At 38.0% G+C, this 24416-nt stretch overlaps 1 protein-coding gene across 2 annotated transcripts in view; it reads right to left on the reverse strand.

Annotated features, from left to right (window-relative positions):
* MBNL3 (muscleblind like splicing regulator 3) overlaps positions 1-24087 on the reverse strand; it is a gene marked incomplete at both ends in the record, with an annotated part of 46394 nt that extends 22307 nt beyond the window's left edge. For both annotated transcript variants that reach the window (XM_080909608.1, XM_080909607.1), the window contains one exon: positions 23911-24087. In XM_080909608.1, the coding sequence (XP_080765734.1) occupies positions 23911-24087 (177 nt within the window). The remainder of the gene's footprint in view (positions 1-23910) is intronic.
* Positions 24088-24416: the final 329 nt, after the last annotated feature.

Consider the following 24416-nt stretch of genomic DNA (forward strand, 5'->3'; position numbering starts at 1 on the left):
ACATTTAAGATGCGGGTAGGAAATTCAGAAAAAAATGTTTTAGCAGACCAGTTTATTAAAAATATGTTCAAGGCAAAAATAATGAGGCCGAACACAAATCACCAAGGAATAGGCCAGCAAAGTGCTCCTCAGAGTTACAATTAACAACATCCCTTCCTTCATAGTATTAGAATCCTGTTTTCCTGAAACAACCCAAAGGCACATTTCTCAGGGCAATCACGACCTCCATGCAACTAGCTATCAAGTGCGAATAGCAAGACTGGGAAGAAAGTCATAGTTTTCTGTCTATCCTCTTCCAGAGAGATCTGTAGCTGTGACCTCTAAAGCACGAAGGGAGGATTAGGACTCAACAATTGTCTGTTGTTCTAGGAGAGGCCACTAAGATAATTCGATTGTGAAAACTGAAACATTTTAGGGCTGACCCAGACTTGAAATAACATCTTGTGTACCTACCCCTATCTGACTGGGGGTAAAAAGTGAAGGCCAAACGGGTGACGGGATTTATCCAACTTCACAAGCAGCTTCGTAAGCACAAGAGCCAATTTTCTTGTGCTCAGTACCCCACGTGGAATCTGTTCAAATGACTAAGTGTCTGTAAAGACTGTGCCTGAGGTCTTCTCCCCACCCCCGACCCCTTATCTTACCTTTGTGCCTCTAAGTGTGTACTCAGCGCTGCTCTAACAGCTATCACTAAATACATCAATAAATTGTTTGCATCCCTATCTGGTCTGCCAGACTTAGAGTCTCTCTCAGAGAAAACCTCTATCTTTTTCATCTTTGAACCCCCTCCTCCTGAGATGTATCTGTGCCTGGTGGATAGTGGCCACATGAGTTTGCTAACTTTTGGGGGGATAACTTTATATAGGGCTGCACTTAAAACTTCACTTTGCTCCCCTTTCTATTGCCTTCCATGAACAACAGTCAACACATGACTGACTTGAATGAACTATCATTTCATTTAGGTCTAGAAAATAGTCTGTAACTTTTCTGCTATGATTATGAACCCCGAGGAATGTATGATCCCCATTCTAGTCATTTAGTATAACTGAACCAGAAGGGACAGGAATCCATGAGGCACACAGACATGACCCCCTGATTCTAATCCAAAGAGTGTCAAGATCCCCCTGAATATAGACCCCCACTGTATGACCAACAGGAAGTATGACAAAACGCCAGCAACTGATCTATATCTAATCAGCACCTGGGCCCGCCCAAGGGGAGCTCTGTATTCCCAGGGTCTGTTTACGACCTAGTGCTTCTCTACCTGCCCCACCCTACCCAGAATTTCTCTCAGCATGCCGTAGGTCAAATTCCCCTAAGCTACTTTGAGAAAGGTAAAATCTGTGGCGTTAGGAAAAATCACAGCAGGCGGAGCCTTCTTGTGGCTTTCTACCGTATTTATCAATTCTTAAGAAATATAGTCCACCCAAGCTCAGTTTAGTTCCCATTAAAGAAAGATGTTACTTTGGAATGATCTCGGGCTTGAATTTCTTCATTGAAAACTTTGAAAGACTAAATAACAGTGAAAGACCAACTTGTCCACAGGCAGAGCAAGCTGACCTCACCGATATCCAGAATCTACTCCTGCTGCTCCCGGCCCCGCCAACTAAACACACAGTTTCTACCCCTTCTCTAACCGAATACCTTCCATCACTTTAGATAAGATATTTACTTTGTCAATAACCAACTCCTTGTGAATGAATCACCTCCATTTTTTAAAACTAGACAGAATCAAACTAAACTCCCAAGTTTAAGGTACACATTGGTGCCAAGTTATCAAATTCAGAAGCACTTCTGATGCTAAGTATTCATAGAAGCTGCCTTTCATCGTCACGTGGCAGCTAACATAAAATGCCATTAAATACAGAAAACTTAGTGTATGACCCACAAAAAAAAAAAAAAAAAAAAAAAAAAAAAAAAAAAAAAAAGCACTTAAAGCCATGTAATCAAACTGCTACTTACTACATAGACTTTGTAAGGAAGGAAACAATATAAAAGCATCTCTGCCTCTACCCAGCAGTAGCTACTGTACAACAGCCACTTTACTTTCTTTGTCCGGACCCCCCCACCCCCCACCCCCAGTCAGCATTAGGAAGCCAGGACAAAAAGAACCGCAGCTGCCTGTACCTCTTCTTACCCCACTAAGGCTTATGCTCTGAATCCTACCTAGGGATGTGAAATTTAACAAACAGAACTAAAAGACTCCTAATTTACTTTGAATTTTAAATAAGCCATCTAAGTATACGCTTGCTATATTCAAGATCTTATCTGGTAACTTTCTCAGCAACTGTTCTAGGCTAGCCAAATAGAGTCCAACCCTCTGAAACCCATTTTATCCCCCTTACCAAAGGGCCTGAGAAGTTCCGTCTTATGGGACCCATCGGCCCAGGCTCAGCACACCAGACACCCAGAAGGAATGCTAAGCCCCAGCTTACCTGAACAGCTGCAAGAAAGGGGAGGAAGTTGACTGCTGGAGAAGGCAATTTGTTCACTCCGTGGCTCCTCCCACCACAAGCATCACACCAATCCCCTTGTCAGAGACTCCACCTTCTAAGCCACAGAGGCATGACAGTATGCTTACTCCCCCCCCCCCCCCCCCCCGGATATCTAAGTGACTGTGAGGCCTGTTGGAGCTCCCTCTTTAGGATAAGATGAGAAGGAGCACTTTTATTTATTTCCTGGAGCTGGGTCTGGAGTCCATCCCCAGCAGATCGCTCTGTTTTCAAGCTGCACTCCCAGCCGGACTCCAAACTTTTACAACAAATTTTTGAACGCACAAAACACAGCACGAAAATGAGGCTTTTATAGGTACAAGCTTTTAAGGCTTTTCTGTTTGTGGGCTAGGGAGAGGTTAAACAGTCCTGTTTGTGGAGTACTCATCCATTAACGTCCAGGGAACTGAGAGATTAATGCCATGTTTCTTTATATGCTCACAAAAATTTATTCAAGTACATACTCAAAAACATAAAATTGGAATAGCGTTTTCTGTCAATCAGTGCTTGCTTATTCATATTAAACAAAGGGAACGGCTGTAGAGAAGGCTCGGCGGTTAACAGCACTGGCTACTCTTCTAGAGGACCCAGGTTAGATTCCTAGTAACCACATTCTGGTTCACAATTGTTTGTAACTCCAGTTCTAGGGGATCTGATACCCTCACACAGACATATAAGAAAGCAGAAGAGTAATGGACATTAAAAGTTTTAAAAGAACATTAAAAGAAATAAGGATGGAAGGGTGACTCAGTGGTTAAGAGCCCTGGTTGCTCTTCTACAGGATAGAGGCTTAATTCCTGCGGCCCACATGGTGACTCACAACTATTTAGAGTTCCCGGATCTTACACCTTTTCTAGCCTCCACAGACACTGCATGCATTTGATGGGCAAACACATATACAAGCAAAGCACTCCTACACGTAAAAATAATACAATGAAAACAAAGTAAAAGTCAAGGCTAGGGCTAATTCTAATGGGCAAAATAATACACTCCAGAAGATGGCTGTAACAGGCACACACTGCTGAATATAAATATATATCACAGAAGTGGCAATCAATTTAGGAATCATTGCAAGTCACAGTTCTGAATTTAGTTTTATTCATTAGTGATTCAGAGTCTTTGAGTAGAATTAAAAAAATTGAGATTTAGTAGGTTCCAAGTGAATGAAATTATATACTATGCCGGGGAGCTTTATACATCAATGGACATATGACAGAGCCTTGAAAATAATTTAGTTTAGCATTTGCTAGGATGTGGACTACGGGCCATTGCTCCAAAGCAGGATTATCAAAAACAAGGAGTCTTGATCTAAATTGTTGGAAGAAGCAGCATACACAATATATAGCTTTCTCAGGGAGTGAAAATATAAAATACGTACACGTCCTTCAGTAAAGAAATCTGCTCACCCTTGCTCACTCAGGACTTTACAACATTGTTTAATTAGTAAAAACTGCCACACTACATCAAATACCCACTATTGTCTCTCTATAGAGGGGCTAGTGAAAATACCATCATCTTCCTCATGTGCAGATAAACTAGAACTTAAGGCTCACTGTAGCCCAGGGTTGCTTTGTTATTTCCCTTTTACTTCTCACTTCTGTCCTAAATTGAAAAAGTGACTCTCCATTGCAGTACTTGTTGCTGTTGCTTTGCTTTTTGCCTAAACTGAGTCTCTTCAAAGCTAAGGAGATGGGAATGTTTTTACAGCATCCCGCTATCACCCTGCCAGGCCCAGGCCAGTCCTTGCTTTATCAGCAATTCCGCCAAGCCTGCTGTGGCTTTCTTTTGTGTGAAGGCGTCTTCAGGCCAGAACTGCAAGTCACCTCTGTCAAACTGGCTTTTCTACACTGGGAGTTCTTTCCCCTGGAATCAAGCCAGTTACTCCAGGTTTTCCATGACTTAAGGGTCTCAAGTGAGTTTTCACTGTACTAAAACTCAGGAAGTAGGAAGGTATTTGGCAATTCTCTCGGTTCCTATGGGGTTGAGTTATGTGCTATGCTTAAACATTGGGGTTTCTATTTAGTAAAATGAAATTTCCTGCCTCTATGTGAAATACAAGTTTCAAACAAGGATTTAATTTAGATAAATATCTTCCAAACATGTAAGAAGAACACAAGATGAGAAAACCGCTAATTAGTGTTCAGAGTTTTAAAAGTTAGTTTTGCAAGACTCAGTGTGTTGTCAGTAAGTTTGATAATTACGTCACAAAATCTAGCCACCTATCCAGCCACACAAAAGCTGTATAATAGCACAGAGGATGGCTTACTACTGCATTTTAAAATTAGGGACATAAAGATAAAAATCAGGAGCTGTTTTGCTAAAGATAAACATTCCTTCAGATAAAGAATTTTAAGAGCACTGTATCGAAATGTTTACAGGTTGCTAAGTTTGTGAGAGTGAGATCATGTTACAAACCTCAGAAAGAGACAAATGTATTCACAGGACAACTAGCATTCTCCTCGAATTCCTATCACACCTCCAATTAATAACAAACGTAGTTTCTAAGCAGGAAGTTTCTGCTTGGTGACACGGGCCTCCTCTAAAATCTTTGGCAACATGAACTAAGTCACACTTTCTTAGTCATTTCATACATATTTATCTATAGTAGTTTAAGTCCATCATTTAAGACTTATTTAAAAATGTAAGATCTGGAATTAAGACAGTTTATAGTATCATACAATTTCAAGATAATACTTCAAACCCAAGCGTACTATATTTAAATACAGCGGTATTTTCGGCAAAATGTGTCTGAAAAACTTAGGTCAGTTATCTTCTATGTTCGGTAGACAAGAAAAGAATGAATTCTGTCTTGCCTTAACACCCACTAACTTTCCTCAATTTTGTACAAATTTAGAGATACCTGTTTCAGAGATACAGAGTGAATCGACAAAAAGCCCTAAGTTCCTGCTGGAACTTTTTGAAAAAACGTGTTCTAAAATGATCCACTTCAAGGCTAGCTCAGTAAACACAGCAGTCTCACTCAATTCCCCTTCTGCCTTTGCTGAGCTTTTAATATCTGACAATGGTGAAACTGTTCCTACCAAAGACCTAAATAAGGACATCTACGAACAATGGAGCTAGAACATGTATTAGTTTAAGTAAAATAAAGAGATTAAGGAAAGTTTTATGTTTTGAAATAAATCAATCCTTCAACCATAAATGCCTCATGCTCTTACGGAGAAGACCTTGAAATACCAACATTGCCAAAAGATGTGTATCTCTAAATCCCAGGCAAGGAAAAAAAAATAAGCAAAGAAAAGAACATAGAGAATGAATTATCTGTATTTAAAATATATCAATTTTACCCCCAAAGTAACTTAAAAAGCTGGAAGATTTATGTAAAGACTATGTACTTGTAAGGATGAGGTACTTCTTACAATGTGAAAACTTGATATTCGGCACTGAAAAAGAAGCCACCACGCGACACTGCAATGTATTCTGCACTTTATTGAGTGGACTCCTCAGTTTGAGATAGAACAATAAAAATAAAACAAATCTACTCTAGGTACATTGTGTCTTCCTTGTCAATCAAGATAGAATTTAGAAAATAAAAGTTTTGAAAATATTAAATGAGTTTATCGGTTGATGCTTTCTATATACGGCAAGTCAAATTTCAGTCTAGAAAATATTTCATAAAACCAATAAAGTAAAATAAGCCAGGTAGTGTGAAAACATCAGTACGCCGGTCTCATACGTGGAGTTTTCTACTAAAGGCAATTGGAGCATTTTAAAAATCTTATCTCATCTCACATTTTGTAGTGCGTTTACTTCACACTAGATTCTTTAAGGACAGGGGAGTGCTGAAGTATTCATGCTATCACTGAGGACGCCCTAGGAAAGCTGTGCATTCAGTTTTAGCTTGGATTACTTGTTATATGACTATTGTTAACACACGTTTAGGTTTTCTACTAATCCCATCCCAGCAAAAAGTCATTTGAAGAATTTATAGAAAAATGTGAACTGGTTTAATTTTCGGGAGTCAGCCTGGCTTCCAACTTGGTGTGTGTGTGTGTGTGTGTGTGTGTGTGTGTGTGTTGTGTCCATATCTGCAGGAAACTCCCAAACTTCCTGCCTCAGCTTTGGAGTACTGGGATTATGGATGTCTATGCCCCCACCTAGTTGGTTAGCAATTTTTCACCATGTGTCCATCTTAATACAGATGGCTGCCTTCATTGTGTATTTAGCACACTCTGGTCAAAGTGTTATACATGCATTATTTCATTGACTCTTCCTAGTGAAGAGAAATGAAATATAAAAGGAAGGAAGTGTCCAGGCTGACAGAGATAAAAAGGGAAGAGTGTGGACTTCAACCTAGGTGCTTTTTCCTAGCCACAGGTCAGATTCTAAGGACCAGAACACCTTATTGACTTTTAATACTTTGGTACAGGTAAACTGAAGATAGTTTAATAGATGACTTCAAACAGTTCTATTAGCTGAATCTCCACAAGGATTGAATATTAATTGATATTAATTATAATTATGTAGAATGAGAGATATTTCATTCAGTACATAAATATTTAGGGTGACTAGAAAATAAATAGACTGAATGTTAAATATAGTCTTCCTCAGGTGTCTTAGTGTTTAATAGTACTTGCTGTCACACTTGATGACCATAGTTTGATCGCTGACACCCACACTATAGAAGAAAACTGACTCATGCAAGTTATGCTACAATCCTCTCTCTCTCTCTCTTTCTCTCTCTCACACACACAGAAACACACACACTATAGCACACAAGTGCACAAGGACATATATAAATAAATGTAATTAAAACCTTGTTTTCATATAGTGCAGTAAATATCTGTGTGCAAGTATTCCTATAGTATACCGACTTGAGTCTTTTTGTATATGCCTTAACTTTGGTTTGTTGGAAGTTTTGCTGCATACAATCATGGCTGCACCAGTTCAGTCTGCCGCCAGGAGTTTGTTCCTCTTTCTTGCCATCATCCCACCACCCGTCCTTGATAAAAAGAACCCTGAACTGGATGAGATGTGATCTCAGGGAAATTTTAACTGGTGTATCAGATAGATGGCAAAGAAGTTGAACAATTTTTCAAACAATTATTGGTTATTTAATTTCTTCCTTTGAGAAACGACCATGATAGGGAAGGAGGAGATCAATAAAGGGAGGAACAAAGGGAAACCAGAGAGTGCAAAGTGTATAGGTGACCCGGAAGTAGATGGAAGGACTATCTGAGGGAGCAAAGGGGGTCAGCAGGGAGAAGGAGAATAGGATAGGCCTGAGGGAGGAAGTGAATAAAAAGCACAACAATATATATTTATGAAAATGTCAAAAGGAAACTCGTTGTTTTATAACCACTATAATCTCTTTCAAAGCATGCATGCCAGGTTCAGAAAAAAAAAGAAAGAAACAAAGAAAAGAGAAAAAGAAAGAAAAAAATCTGCCTCAAAGTGAAGGTGAGAATAGTAGAGGAAGACATTGGACATTAACTTCTGGCCTCCATTTATACATGCATGTGTGCATCCAAATCACACACATACATACACACACATAAGCACACACACTGGTTTAAAAGAGAAGAGACAGGAAAACATGCAACAACTAGCTAGTCACTGAAACAAAAAAGAAAGTCTTTTATCTGTAGGGAAGTGGAATGATTCTTTTGACAAAAGTTTGAGGCTTCTACAGAGTTGGGAGAACAATGTTAAATTTTCAGGAGCTAGGTCAAGGAAGCTTGAGCCCTGACCACTGAGACCCAGCAAAAGAAGAGCACAGCAAAACCCTACTGAGAAAGTACCAATGGAGAAAAAATGACATTTGGTGACCATTCTTATCATCCTATCGGAAGAAGCTAAAACAAAAACCAGTGTTTTCATTCTGGAACAGGCTTTCTGATCACAAGGGTTTGAGTGTTACAGCATCGACATTATCAGTGATAAAGTTTGGAGAAAAACTCAAGAAGGGACAAAAGTTCAACCTTGTTTTGAACAGAACAGTACAGACTGTCCTCTTGCTGTATTCCATGCCTCTCAGAACAGAGGCAGAGGACAACGCAAACACAGTCCATGCATACCATCTCACGAAAGCCTTCCTTCCCCACCTAAAGCTCAGTTCCATGAACGTTGTGATTTTCAAGTATAAATGAATAGGCAGCTACGTCATGGAAATATATCAGTTATGTACACACCTCAACTCTTCAATTTGTCCTTTAGTTCTTTTCCATAACTTTTAAGACATAAGGTGCTATAGACATTTGCTGATGACATGTACGTGGCGGAACAACTGACTACACAGATCTCAGGACAGATAGCAGACAAAACCGTAGAAACTGTAGACAAAATACTCAATTTCTTCTTTTCAGGTATTTTGTCATAGCAACAGAAACCTGACTAACAGACTAGTCATCCTCCAAACAGTTTTACTAAACAAAGAAGAAATGCATTTTAACATAAATGCAGATTCTGGAAAGAACACTAAAGTGGAATCCAAGTGTACTAGATTTGTAATTGAAAGTCTGTTAATCAATGTTTTCTACAAGTAATTCCTAATCACATACACTTTATAGGTTCCTTGAAAGACTATAGGGAGTGGGTACAATGGATTATGCTTTGAAAAATAAAATAATAGCATATCTAAAATGTATTATTATTTTTTTAAATAAAACTAAAATACTTGCTTACAATTAGCCAAAAATAGTCTAACAAATTACAGCTATTTGTACCATTTTAGTTTTCTATTGGAAGTACTGCATTATACTCTATATAATTCCTGATTAAATGAGTAAAATAAATCAAATGTGCCTAGACAAATAATTTAACATAATATTAAAAACTGATATCTCTTCTATGAGAACTGGATGTCACTATTAAGCCCTTTAGTAAAAAAAGGAGCAGATGATGAAGGTACAGAGTCACAAGTTACTCTCATTCTACATCACTCCAAACAACCTCTGCTCTCTCCTCTTCAACAGTCAACAAACTAGCACTTAAGAGACTATTCTCCGAGCATTCTAACTATCCTACATTATGATTTATCAGTAAGAAAAGCTAGCATGCACCTCACTGGTAGAACACTTGCCAGCCTGCCAAAGGCTCCAGATTCTAGTCCCAGTACTCAGAAAACAGAATAAACAATATTTCTGAAAATTAACACAGCAGAAATTCATATTCATATCCTAATATATCAAAATCAACTTTCTTATGCAAAAAAGCATAGAACAAAAACCACTGTCTTTTTTCTCTTTTTATTAGATACTCTGTATTTACATTTCAGATGTTATCCCTTTACCCTGCCTTGCTCCCATCCCCCCTCTCCCTCCAGTTGCCTTCAGAAAGGTGCACTTCCTTCTGATCACCCTCTCCACCCATTGCCTTGTCATTCTCCTACATTGGGACAACATGCCCACTGTCTTTGACTGATACAGCTGTTCTAGCATTGTTGTGATCAATATCATATTTCATTTATTAATGTATTAAAAAGATACAGAATCAGACAAGTCCTCAGTGGTTTATGGTTATTGTGAAGAATGAATCAATGAGCAGATGGTATAATAATAGTAAATAAGAAGAATACAATTGGGAGGGAATGGTAGAGGGATAGGAAGGGATTGGGGGGAGGTAATGAGGGTAGTTTGATGAATATATATTATATATATATGTGTGTGTGTTTTGCTCAAATAAAATTCTTTGTACCCCCCAAAAGAACAGATTGTAAAAGAAGATGCTAATTGTTAAAATACCAATGATTATGTACAGCAAAGGGATTTTAGATATTATACAAAGTAGGGAAAGCATAAAAGTTGAGTCTCATTTTAAATCTGGTTAGAAAGGAGTCAGTTCATTTTCCATTTTTTTCCTATCAACAAGCCAACCTTTTGGAAGCTAAATTGACTAATAAAAATAAAAAAAAACACACATGCATATATTGTATGTAATAAACGCACACAAATAAAACAAATACACCAATTTTGTCCTCACATTTGCTGCGTATAAAACTTTGTATTTTGCATGTTTCACAATACTGACAACAGAGCTTTGAAGATACAGAAATTCACTAACCTCTCTAAAGCATTATGAAAGATCATTTCCCTTCATTTCAGCTTCACATATTTATCCACCAGTATGCTTCTTGGCTAATCACCTACACAACATTCCACAGGAATTTTCTATATGATCCACAAAAATAATGTTCTATGATCAAAGAGTATTAAGAAATGTCTGGTTATAAAGCACTAGGAAGAACAATGCACAGTTGTAAAGATTCTGCAGCATAGAAACATTATCTTGAATTGTTTCATTTTTTCCCCTCTAAACTAAAGCCTTTCAAATATTTGTGTCCATCAGAATCACTAGAGGGTTTCTTGCAAACAAAAGGCCACATCTACCCTTTGATTGTCTTCTTTGGCAGGTGTGGGACACAGCAAATGAACATACATTGAGTGCCCAGATAGTGTCTGCCACAATACTTCTGTGAACCTCTGCCCTCAGGGAATACTGCTCTACTTACCAAACACTAGAGTTAGCTCTTTACTAAGCATCTTTTCCTGCTGATGCTAATTTTGTTTCTAAAAGGCCACAGTGAAGAGTTGCCCATTTTCCTCCATGACTCTGCCATCAGTAATATATATGGAAGCCACTGTAGATCACTAAAATGAAAAATGAGGCTTTTCAATGTCACTAGGAAATGAATTCATCTTCTGATTACAAAAATAGGGCTATTAGGTATAATGGCAAGTAAGTACATGAGAGCACTGGTTTCATGGTGAGTATATTTGCTCTACAAGCTTTGCTGGAGTGTTTTTCTGAATGTTTGCTAAGGACTCAAATGGAACTAAAAAAACAAAACCTCCCCCAAGTTTGCCTTAAATTCATACCTTCACTGGCTGCAGAAGCCCTAGCCATTTGAAAACATTACTCCTTCTCTTCATCCCCCAGAAACACATATCTGGAAAATATGAGGTAAAAGCAAGAAAATGCTTTTACCCCAAAACAAACAACCCAATGCTGACTTTGGTGTCTCAATATGGATAATCTGAAGCTGAGGATCTGCAGATTCCTTACTTTCAAAGCAAGCACTAGATACAAAGTTCACCTGTAACCTTAGTGACACAAAGATTTTGAGAGCTCCCTGGCTGGCCAGTCCAGCTGAAACTGCTCCCTTCTGGTTCAAGAAAAGACCCTGTCTCTAGGCAGTAAGTCAGAGAGAGATAGAGGCATGTGAACATGCATACCTGCACGCACTCACGCGCACACACACACACACACACACACACCATCTCCTCTCCAACATGCACACACACACACCATCTCCTCTCCCACATGCACACACACACACCATCCCCTCTTCCACATGCGCGCGCACACACACACACACACACACACACACACACACCATCCCCTCTCCCACGTAGTGCTGGATAAAGCACTAAGAGCCTTAAACAGCCTATGGCTGCATTATATTCTCAGTCACCTTCTTTCACACAATAAAGAAAACACCAACAGCCATCTGACAAGTTGCACCTATTTTTCTTTTGCCATTTTATATTAAGATTAGTTGCATTGGCACTTACTCCATTTCTTCTTTACTTCTACTTTGGACTGAAAAATACTTGTACTGAATGTATGGAACACAATATGACGTGATTTGTGTATAAATGAAATTGTATCACTGGAAACTGATCTTTAAACAGAGATCTCTAGTTTTCAGTACTGGACTGTTCACAGTACAGTACCACATCTAAAGGAATCCATCTGGGAGCTTCACAAGCTGACAAAACTGCAACTCCGACACAGAACTGGACTCTTCCCCTGCTGACATGCTCTATTTCTAGTCATACAGCTACATTCATCCAACACTTTTAAAAGTAACTTAGAAGAGAGGTTGTTTTTTTTTATCCCAGTAGGACCATTACATTAGGCCTGAAGAGTAAGTTCGACGCAGTAGGGATGACAGGATATTCTTTTAAAATTTGATAATTATATCAAATACCCCAAATCTACAGTAAAGTTCATGACTGGGCCCTGAATGTAAGACAGAGCTTTTAGGTAACATATCCAGGAAACAATTCAGTGATAAGCACCTATCATGTAAGGTCAGCCTCAAGTTGCAGAGCCTAAGAAAGGCAGAGGGGACTCTAGGACTTGAAGCCTATTGAGGGAATGGGAACACAGCAGAGATAACAAAGGTGACCCTGATGACTTTGGGTAGCTGAGAAGGAAGAAGAACGAGTTTGATAGAGAGACTTGGGATTTCCCTGACCTATCACTCATAACATGGAATAGATGTCATGTGCCATCAAAACAAGGCATGCAATTTGAAGAAAAAAAGCCTTGATTCTTTTGACAGGTCAGTTTTCCATTAGCACATTCAAATCATAGTTATGGAATTCATTGTCAAGGCTGACCTTAGCTACATGCTACTAAATACTTTAAATCACGTATTTTCTTCTTTGTTGAAATATTTTTTAAAAATATTCTAGGAACTTGATTCTGTATGTCCTTTTGCTGTTATTTGTATGTTTTGTGACAGGGTCTTATGTAGCCCAGGCTGGACAGGAACTGATTATATAGCCACAGAAGGGATCACAGACACTGACACTACATTCACCTTATCTTTCCTGCTTTTGAAAGAAAGCAGAGTCAGCTGCCTAAACTGGCTCATATCTGGGTTACTGAGGATTTCACAGGGCTCAGAATATTCTCTTTTGAATACTGGACATTGCTATCCAGGATTGGTTATAAACATGGGGAAAGTGCAAGAGATTGTACCAACTTAAAAACGTTCAAAGCTATAACTCACACGCCTGCCTAGATACCATCCATAAAACTATATTTTCAGACCACACTCTTAGTATTTTGCTATTTCTTTTCAAAGCAGGGTCTTTCTACTAAATTGTAGTTATTGGGGATTTTAAAAAAGTATTTGCATGGATTTTCTGTATTAGAAATTTTCATTGCCTTTATGTTCAGACTCCAAGAAATAAGAATGATCTCATTATCATTAATCATGATTCTAATACCTTGTGCAATTAAATCCAATTCTAAACATTTTAATATGGCTCCAGTTGCATATGTAGCAGAGGATGGCATTCTCTGGCATCAATGGGAGGAGAGGCCTTTGGTCCAGTGAAGGCATGTTTTCCCAGTGTAGGGGAATGCCAAGGAGCTGAGGTGGGAGAGGGTGGTGGGGAGAGGGAGCACCTTCATGGAATCAAGAGGAGAGGAGTAGGTGAGGGGAAGGGGATAACATTTGAAATGTCAATACACAGAATATACAATAAAATTAGAAATTAAAAATGTCTAATAAAAAAACAAACATTTTAATATGAAGTTATGTTTAAATTTTACTAGATTCTTCACACAAATTATTTAAAAATAATAGTTAATGGTAGCCAGACAGAAAAACACTGAAGGTACATTTCTAGAATATCCAACAACATTTGGATAACGAACAGGCCTATGATTCTGAGGGATACAATTCCATTTGCACAAATCTGCAGTTTATTAGCCTTCAAATCTTGGCTAAATGTCACTGAGTGAAGAAAGTTGATGATGATTTTATAAAAGTTTCATCAATAAGATGTCTGTTTCACTGAACAGGTGCTTTTAAAGGCATCATAATTTACTAGTCATAAAAAGTTATAATAGTAAGGCAGTATCTAATGCAAAACAAATAAAATAATAGAATGAGGGACTTTTTCTAAAGCCTCACTTAAACTTTGAATTATATATATATATATTTTCTTACAACTTTATTTTTTAAAAAGGGAGAGATACATGTACAGATTTTTAAAAGCATTTTTGCATAAAAGTATATGAATATATTTTTGTTAGTACTTGATTTTTTTAAAGGTTTGATAGTGTGCATTGAAACATTATTAGCTACAATAAGCATAAAGTACATGTACAACAAAATGTAACATGGAAATAGTCAATGTTTTCTTGGTGTGTATAGATTAGACATAATGATTCTTAAATACCAAAAATTGCCACAAGGCTATCTTCTTAGCTCTTGAGTTATTAATGATTTAAGGTCTAGAGTGCACCCCACTCTGACAGGGTTGTATACACTTGTTGGTTTTTTTGCCCCCTAAGGACTGAGGCTTCCACATTTTGGCCTTTCTTTTTTTGAGATGGAATATCAGTAGGTACCTTAGGTGGGCCTCAAACTCATGATCCTTCTTTCTCAAGCTTTCAATGTGTACCACTACAGCCAGTCTAAAATATGTGGTGTGTGTGTGTGTGTGTGTGTGTGTGTTTATGTGTGGTACATGTATGCACAAATTTAAAAGGATGCACATGCGTATGTAAGTATGTAAAGGGCAGGTATTGATGTTAAGTGTCCTCCTATAGTGTGTGTGTGTGTGTGTGTGTGTGTGTGTGTGTGTGTTTAATGAAAGGATCCTCACTGAATTTGGAATCCACCAACTATGGTAGGTTAGATGGGCAGCAAGCCTCAGAGATCACCCATTCTCCAGTCCTGGGATTACAAGCATATGCGTGTGGCTTTTATGTGGGCACTGGGTATCCCAACTAGGGTCTTCATGCTTTCAGAATAAACACCTTGGCAATTCAACCATGCATCTATTTACCACTCTAATTTTCTTTAATTAAAAATTCCTTCCTTGGGATACTAACCCCAGAAAGCTCTGAACACCCCAGAAACAACTCATAGACTATATGAAGTTCAAGGGAAAAAAAGAAAAGAAAAGCTATTAAATGATGTCTATGATGAAAATTCAACCTTTAATGTACTTAGCATTTGTACAGCACCCTCCTGATTGAGATTAAAAAGAAAGCTAGCTATCCAAACATTAAAAAAAAAATCCTTCCTTATTTTGTTCTGTATGGAAGTGTTGTCTGTGCAGCACATTTGTACCTGGTACTTTACAAAGGACAGCTGAGGGTGTCAGATCCCCTGGAACTGGAATTACAGAAGGTTGTGAATACTGGAAATTGAACCCAATTTGCAAGTGTAGCTAGTAGTCCTATCTACAAAGAAATCCTACTAGAGCCCCAGTCTAAAAAGTTTCCTAAATGGTTATCACTGAATATTATGTTAAAATATTAGTGTGATAATCCAATGTTATTCAATCAAGTCTTCACTTTTAAAAGAGTTAGTAACTGCAAATTAGTGCAAGCAATCTAATTTCAAACTGAACACACGACATAAGAGGCTACAACAGATTGCTAAATAGGCACCCAAATGGTTTCACCCACGATGACATTCTCTTATCACTGCCATAACATGATTCAAATACACACACACACACACACACACACACACACACACACACACACACACACACACACACCCCATTTAAAAAGTACCCTGGATTTCTCACAGCTACAAAATAAAGCTTAGTATCTTAACTCCGTGCTGTCTCCGTGTGAACTGCACACAGAACCCAGAGCCTTATGCATGCTAGACAATCCCTTGACCCATAGAATGACATTCTCCATCTGCCTCACTGAATTTTAAGCCTACTCCTCTCCAGCGCGTAAGCTCTGTGCTCCAGCCCGTCCAAACGTAATGCTTCACTCTCAGACACAGCGGCATCCCACTTCTTCCACGTCTGTGTCTTTAACCTCTACAGCTGGACATAATTCCAGTCCTGCCCTTCCTGTGGACTCTTTTATCTGTGAAATAATTCATGGCTTATGACATATGACAAAGCAGCCTTATACTAAGAGGTCGAATAGGAGTTAAGTCTTCCATAATATTGTGTACTGAGCCCAATCAGTGCCTAATAAGTAAGATGTTTCAATAAATGTTTGTTAAACAAATCATGTCTTTGGGAATTGAATTCGTATAGAACTTCTAATGGAAATAACATGATGTTTAGCATTAAATAACCCTTGACTTTTATACAAATTCTGGCAAAAAACCACAAAGAGTCCTCCAAAGTACTGGCCAGCAGATTGAAAATATCCATGGTTTTCGTGTGTTTCTGTTACATTTACAACTGAATTTGTTTCCAAAGCTTTTTTTGTTTGTTTGTTTGAGTGATTCTCTGTGCTGGGAACGGAACTTGGGATCCTCCATGTGGAAAACATGTGCCTTATTGCTGAACTGCAGCCCCATACCTTTGAACGTCTCTCCCTATAAGGTACTTTCTTGGCTATAAAAAAGAAAGAAACCAAGAATTTGCAAGATCTACAAACTATGCTATCTGAGAAGCTAGAAAAAAAAAAATGCAAGTTCACATAGGTGATGAGCATAAACATTCACGAAAGAAAAACAACTACCATTAGCTATTTTGAAATGTTTAAAGCAAGAACACAGTGTTCCAGAAGATGTTAGAGATCCTCAAATTGTTATGTCAGTGACACTACCGTTTACAAATAGGCACGTGAGCAAAGGTATGAGGACAAAGTGACAACGTAGTCTTAAAACAAGCTCATCTCTGAGTCAGGGATAGTACAATGCTGTCCACACAGTGTATTTCAGGGCATAACACAATGCTAGATAAAGAGTTGTGAAATCACAAAGGAAAAAGTTCTCTGAAGCCCTAAACTGGGTTGCACACCTGTATTCCCAGCATTTGGAAAGCCTAAGGAAGGAGGGCTCTGACTTAGAGGCCACTCAGGAATACCCGTGAGACTCTGCCACAAAACAAAGCAATAGAAAACATGGGCTACAAAAACAGCTCACCAGTAAAGCTGGTAGCTAGCAGACACTCGACCTTTCAATTCCATCCCCAGCAATGCAAAAAGGCAACAACATATTCTGTACATTTTTGTATGTAGAAAATTTAGAATATTGCTACTGCACAGTTTATCAGCAAACTGTAGCTGGCACACAAGATATGTCTTGGTCTAGGGAATTTGTTGTGTTTAACACAGTTATATTACAGTGGGCTTTCAAACTTAGGGACCATTTCACAGTTTGGAAACCATCCACACTGTCTATGTTTACCCAAAAGAATATGGGTAATTCTTATACCAACTTCTAGTGTGTCAAAAATAAATTTCATGGAGAAATAATGTCCATTTATGATACATACAGTTGAAGGCATAGATGCATTTATTAAATGATTCTGACACAGTCATAGCTGAAAAACTTTCTAATGATGTACCCTATAGCCATATGTTCTTTAGCCAAGTAACAGATTACACATGACAGTAAATAATACTACACAAATGTAGCATAAAATATATAGATGATTTAGTCTATTCCTAGTGACCGTGTGGTTAATTCCAGATAGGGGAGATCATTTAGAAAATAAAACATTGACAAAAATGGAATCATTTACCGACTTTTTAAAGAAAGTAATGTCAAGACAACAAAAAAGCAGAACTTAAGTGTATGGATAATTATATCTGGCAGTGCACTTGACCTTGGGTAAAGTAACTTAGCATAGGAATCCAAACACTAGTCTCCTGAGAGGCTCTGCTAGAGCCTTACTGATACAGATGAGGATGCTTTCATCCAACCATTGGACTGAACAGAGGGAACCTCAACAGAGAAGCTAGAGAAAGGACTGAAGGAGCTGAAGGGGTTTGCAAGCCCACAGGAAGAACAACAATATCAACCAACCAGACTCTCCAGAGATCCCAGGGACTAAACCACCTACCAATAAGTACACACGGACGGAAGGACCCATGGCTCCAGCTGCATATGCAGCAGAGGATGGCCTTATCTGGCATCAATGGGAGGGGAAGCCCTTGGTCCTGTGAAGACTTGTTTCCCCAGTGTAGGGAAATTCCAGGGTGGTGAGGTGGGAGGGGGTAGTGGGAGAGGGAGATCCTTATAGAAGCTGCAGAAGGGGAGATGGGAGGGGGAACCGGCAAAGGGGATAACATCTGAAATGTAAATATATAAAATATCCAATAAAGATGCAAGAAAAGGAATAAAAACACGGAAACACATGTTCCTAAAAATCTACCTCCAAGTTCCAAAAGTACATAAATACCAGGTACCCACAGTTCACACAATTATAGTTTAGAAAAGGACAGTATTTTCAATAACTTCTTATAGCTATGCTAACATAAACAAGATCATTTCCATATTACCCTAATATGGAAGAGTTTCTTCATAAGTGAAGAGCTGACATAATACACACAGTTTAATTGCAGATTTTCAAGTGTCTCCTATCACATGGAAATGGTATAATCAAAATTGCAATTATTAAATACATTCCTGACACCATCCTGAGTTATATATCACTAGGTGCCCAATTATAACTTGGCTCCAAGGTGGGAGAGAAATGACTTTGAACTATGGTCCTATAAAACGACATTTTAGGTAAAGTCAATTAGAGTTCAAGTTTTTTTTTATTCCTTTTTGAGGATAAACAGCTACTAGACTCTTTCAAGGTGACGGATGACAGATATCACCATCTAGCCAATGCACTATACTAATAAGTACATAATAACATCAGAGTGTATAATGAAAAATCAGCTAGCAGTCTGGTTTACTAATCCAACAATGCAGGGTTTCGGAAAAAGAATGGACAGAGACAACTCAGTGTTCTGATGTTTGGGAACTGTGAAAATTATCAGCGTAATCTTAGATCACATTCTAACTAACCAACGGTATCTCCTTTCTGCTTTATATTTGAGGGCAAATAGTCTAAATGATTATCAATAAACCAAGAGTATTAGTCAGGCACTATGGCTCATGTCAGTAATCTCAGCACTTGGGAGACTGAGTCAGGAGAATTGGTGAGAATTAAATTGTAGTCTTGGCTGCTTCTAAGATCCTGTCTTAACACATAACCCCAGAAAAAGAACTAAGCATGGACCATAAACTTTAATTTAAATACCCACTGATATTTTCTCTCTGTTTCCTCTCGGTTGTAATAAAAACTCAAGTTGTCAAGCTCTTCTACACAACTTTGTAGTGATCTTGGAAAGTTATTTTTCTCTTACTAATTCTTCAGTCTCCTCATATATAAATGGCAAAGGTTTCTAACTGAATAGTTTTTAAGCAGTCAAAATTCCTTATTTCCTAGTTTCGTTTTCAATTCTATGGACACACAAGTTCTTTAAACGAATTGCCTGAACTGTCAAGCCTTTGGGAACCAAAGAATAGAAGTCAAGTCCCTTCCTTAGGAGCTTTGCTTAGTGCTCATTAGTGGGCTGTAAGCTGCTGACACTTAGGGGAATCTGCTGAAGAGTACACAGAGTCTGTTTCCACTATTTCTGCAACTTCTTCCTCAATCTAAATTTATTTCAAACAAAAAGTTCAAATAAGCTGAGGCTGCTTGGGTGCTGATCAAGAATCTGTTTTTCAATCAAATGAGATTTTTAAAACGTGTTCCTCAAAAGAATATATAAATTAAGGTATATTCCTTTTAAGCGTAGGATCCAAGATATTTTTAAGTAAAGTATTATTTTTCATGACTCTCAGGAAGACAGGCTTTATAGTGCAAGCACACCTTTCTGCTGGAGTTCATAAATGGTACTACACTTTGTGTAATCCTTGGGGTTAATGCCAACAGTCTGACATCTGGCAGGCTGTAACTAAGCAAACGTGCATGAGCAGGTAATACAGTCAAAATAGTCTTTTTGTGTGTTGGTGGGGGGCTGGAGATCAGACTCAGGGCCTTGACTATGCTGGGCAAACGACTGCTGTACTACAGCCTCAGCTCCCAGACACTTAGGTCATAAGTTACTGAAAATCATTGTGATTAGTGGCTCTAAATATAGAACATATGATTCCTATAGCCAATTATTACCTACAAGAATATTTATATTCATATACTTTATTTTTCACAGTATCATTGTGCTTAAAGTGGGATGACATTAGAGGTCTTTTATGTATATTACTGTCCCGATTCCTGTCATTTAAGAATATATATGAATTAACATAATTATCCTCTGACCATGACTGTTCTTTGGCTTAACTAACAAATGGTTGTTACAAAACCTTCCAAAGTACTGTCCAGGAGAGGCAGATATGATTTCTGTCAATGTGCTGTAATGCAACACTTGTTGCCTTTATGTATTTGTAGTATAGCAGGTAGGTGTTCAAGAATAGAGTGGGAGGTTGAAGATATGCCTGATATTTTTGATGCAGAGTAAGCAGGTGGCTATGAAAACAACCACAGACATATGATCTTTTGTTAAATGCCAATCTAAATCAAGGACAGCACATGATGCCAAGGAATCAGTATAGAATGGGTTAAAGAATGCTAAAGGGAAGTTTGAAATAAATGTACTAAGAAGACAAGGCAACTGAGTCAAAAACAGCTGCATAGTAACAAGACACGAGACTCTTCTGTGTAGCCGAGAATTCATTTACAGGCATCAGAAACTAGATCCCTATTTGAAAATGGTGCAGCATTCATATGGTTATCGGTGCTGCCCTTCAGCGCACAATAAATCCTTTCTGATTATCCTTCTTATTTTCATGACTCCCCCTCATTATGAGGGGAGAATAGGACAGTGTCTATTGTACCTATAATGTAGGCAAAGAACCATCATCTGAGTAGCTACTACTAATGGAATACACTCACACACATATAGACACACATATGCACAGGACAAGCATGCACACACACACACACATATGCGATCATGCATGTGTGACTAAAAAACAACCCACAACCTACAAATCACCAAATGATTGCTTATTGAAGCACTGGTGAAAAAAACAGTACACAGATCAATTCAATTGCGCTTCAATTATACACAACGAATGTGTTGGCAATAATTAAGGCATGTTCCCTATGTTGTGCATATGATAGGAGTACAATCAGTGTAGGTCAATTACCCTGATCTCAGTAGAGCTTTCATGCATATCTTGGATGAGAAGCAATACAAAGAAAAGAATGCAAAGCTTTTACATAGACATGGGACTCTGATGAATGTGCTATCTAAATAGCAAATTATATAATTATATAAATGGCTCTGTACATTTGAAATATTTGATTTTCATGAAAATAAATAGAAACTGTAGCAATTATGTAAATCATTATTTAGTCTGACTGGTCATCAAGACATTCACACAATTTCTGAATTTAAGAGCAATGGATCCAGAGGAGAATACAGCATATAAAAATAATTAAGCGATTTACTCTTATTATTGTCCTCAATGTGTTTACTTTATGGTAAGCATTCTTTTGCCTTTAATAGAAACACTGACCTGAAGTTTATAAAAGACCATGGAGATCATGCATCTCTCTCATTCTATGATACCTACAAAGACAGAATCTTCAGACCAAACCACAGAATATTGATATATGTACATTGTAGAACTGAAATCACCCTCACCCCAATGGATTTGGGCACATGAACTTGCAGCATTAAGTAATGAAGTCTACATAAATGGAAGCCTTTTTAATAGCTCCCAAAGCAAACACTCCATTAACTGGAAGAATTTAACCTTATCTTTGACTCACTTCGTACTTATACATTTTGTTTCTTGTTTGTGCTGTCCCTTTGGAGTCTCTGCAGATATTGTGAAAGCCGGGTAGTGAAGGTATTACGCATTTATTAAAGACAAAGGAACTCAAGGTTTGAGAGACAAAGGATCTGAAAGATCAGATTAGTGGGTCTGGAACTGGATTACAGATCTCCAGAAGCAAGATGAAAAAGGGCCTAGTGCAATGCCTGGGTGAAAGATGCCCGACTTAAGTAACTCAGTGATCATTTTAGCCTCAAGACACACCCTGTCCTGTCCCAATAAACTGAAACTAACACACAGAAAATGACTGTAGATACAGCATGAAGTAAATAATGAAGAAATGTCTATTTTTTGAGAGAGAGGTTCTCATTATGTTGCCCTAGCTGGCCTGAAACTTGCTATGCAGGCTGGCTTTGAATTGAACATAGATTCACATGCTTCTGCCCACTGAATTCTGGAGATAAAAGTTGTGTGCCACCAGGCTTAGCCAAAACAAAACAAAACCATTTAGTTATTAGATCTGCTTCAAATAAAAGCAGTTCAGGGTTTCTCAATGTTAGTCCTACCCTTTGTTTTGCCATAATGAGATTCCATTACTGAACTGGAATGGTCCACATGGAAAACTAGCAACTAAGAAATAAGCAAAACTAGGTAAGTTTAAGTTGAACATCCCCAACTTGAAAAACTAAAAAGCTCCAAAATCTAACGTTCTGAGCACCAATATATTTTGCATTCAAACAACAGATTAACTAAGACACTGAACTAGAATGACCCATGGGCCTTGTATTGATTATATATGATATAAATAAGCCAATGTAGCAGCAAGCACTGAAAATGTTGAAGTTGATCATTTTGACATTAACATAATGTCACAAAATTTTAGAAAATTATTGCTAAACCTATTTCATTTGCTTGTAATTTCAAAAAAATTCAAAATTCATTTCAAATTCATGATAGCAAATCTATTAATTAAACCAAGAATCTATCCATGTTTTTTTTCTTCACTGGTGTAATTTGGATATTCTTTCCCTTACATTAAGGTGACTATGAATAAAAACATTCTCATGGTACATAATCATTTATGTCCTGATGTATAAAGCACCTCACCTGGCCTCATATTTTGCTCTACTTAAGCTTGACAAACCGTGGCAAGACTTTCTTGATACTTAGAAATTAGAAGTTCTCAGTTGTGTGTTCAAGAAGAGACATCGGTGAAGTTAGTTTTATAACTATGCCTAATCTTCCTGAACAGTGGTGTCTTAACTTAGGTGCTCTGTCTGACTGGTAACTGGGCTTCTACAGCATTTATATCTTACTAATATGCAAAACAAGCTATGCACACACATTTATAAGATAATTCATCAAAAGGTTCTTCTGTTACATGAGAATTTTGGTCACTGCATTGAAAGTCATAAGTTCTCTGAGCTGGAAAAATGGCTCAGTAATTAAGAACACTTGTTGCTCTTGTAGAGGATCCAGGTTTGATTTCAAGAACCTGCAATGTGGCTCATAACCATCAGGAACTCTGGTTCTGGGGAATCTGATGCCTTCTTCTGACCTCCAGTGGGTATCGAGAATGCATATATTGTTCATATACACAAGTAGGCAAAACATTCATAGATAAAACAAAATGAATAATTCTAATACATTTTCAAAGTCTACATTCTATATAAAATTAAAATCTTATGAGATGGTAAATTAGGCAGGTGCGGTAGTAAATGCCTTCAAGCCCAGTACTCAGAAGGCAGAGGCAGAAGGGTTACTACAAATTCAAGGCCAGCCTGGTCTACATAGCAAGTTACAGACCAGACAGAGATACATATAGAGAACCTGCTTAAACTTCAGCAAGTTTACAATACCTCAGTCCTACAAAAATTCCTGAGTTTTCATTTTACAAGTATATCTGTCTTGATAAGTTGACTTTCGAATAATGAGCCTTCAACTGGCTGAGTTCAGCGCACAGAAAAGGGTATGCCTTGTCTTAAGCCAAATAATACATAATTTTATAATGCTATTATTACTTTTATTCTTATCTAGCACATCTTCTTTTCAAATATCTAGAAACCAACACATTGAAGCAATTATGTGCATACACATGGCACTCACCTTTAGTGAATCAAAACAGGCCACCACTCGGCCATTTTCCACATGGCAAACTCTTGGCGGATGGGCAAACCTGCACTCTGAGTCAGCTCGAGAGCAGGTTCCTCTCTGAAATTCTCTACAGACTTCTAAAGTCAGCCACTTCGTATCACGGATTAGAGCTACATTGATAGGTGTCATACTGAGAGCAAAATGGCAATCAAGTGCACCCTCTTCGGAGAATAATATGACTGCAGATGGTTCAAGGAATCTAAGGGAATCAGAACCAAATGAGAAGTGTGAGCAGGTTCCTTGGTGGAGTATTTGTTAGCACTTAGGTTCTCAATAAAATCAAGTCTGATCTGGTCAAGCACTAAAAGCCACTTAGTAAGTCAACATTGTATCAGAATAACCAAAAATCAAATTAGAGACCAAGTCCTAAGAAGGCGACTAGAAAGGTTAAGACATTGAATGCTATATTTTATTCCTTTGCTGAATTTGTTTCCAATAATTGGCAGACGTTCAAAAGA

This window comes from Micromys minutus (assembly GCF_963924665.1).
Source record: "Micromys minutus genome assembly, chromosome: X".
NCBI lineage: Eukaryota > Metazoa > Chordata > Mammalia > Rodentia > Muridae > Micromys > Micromys minutus.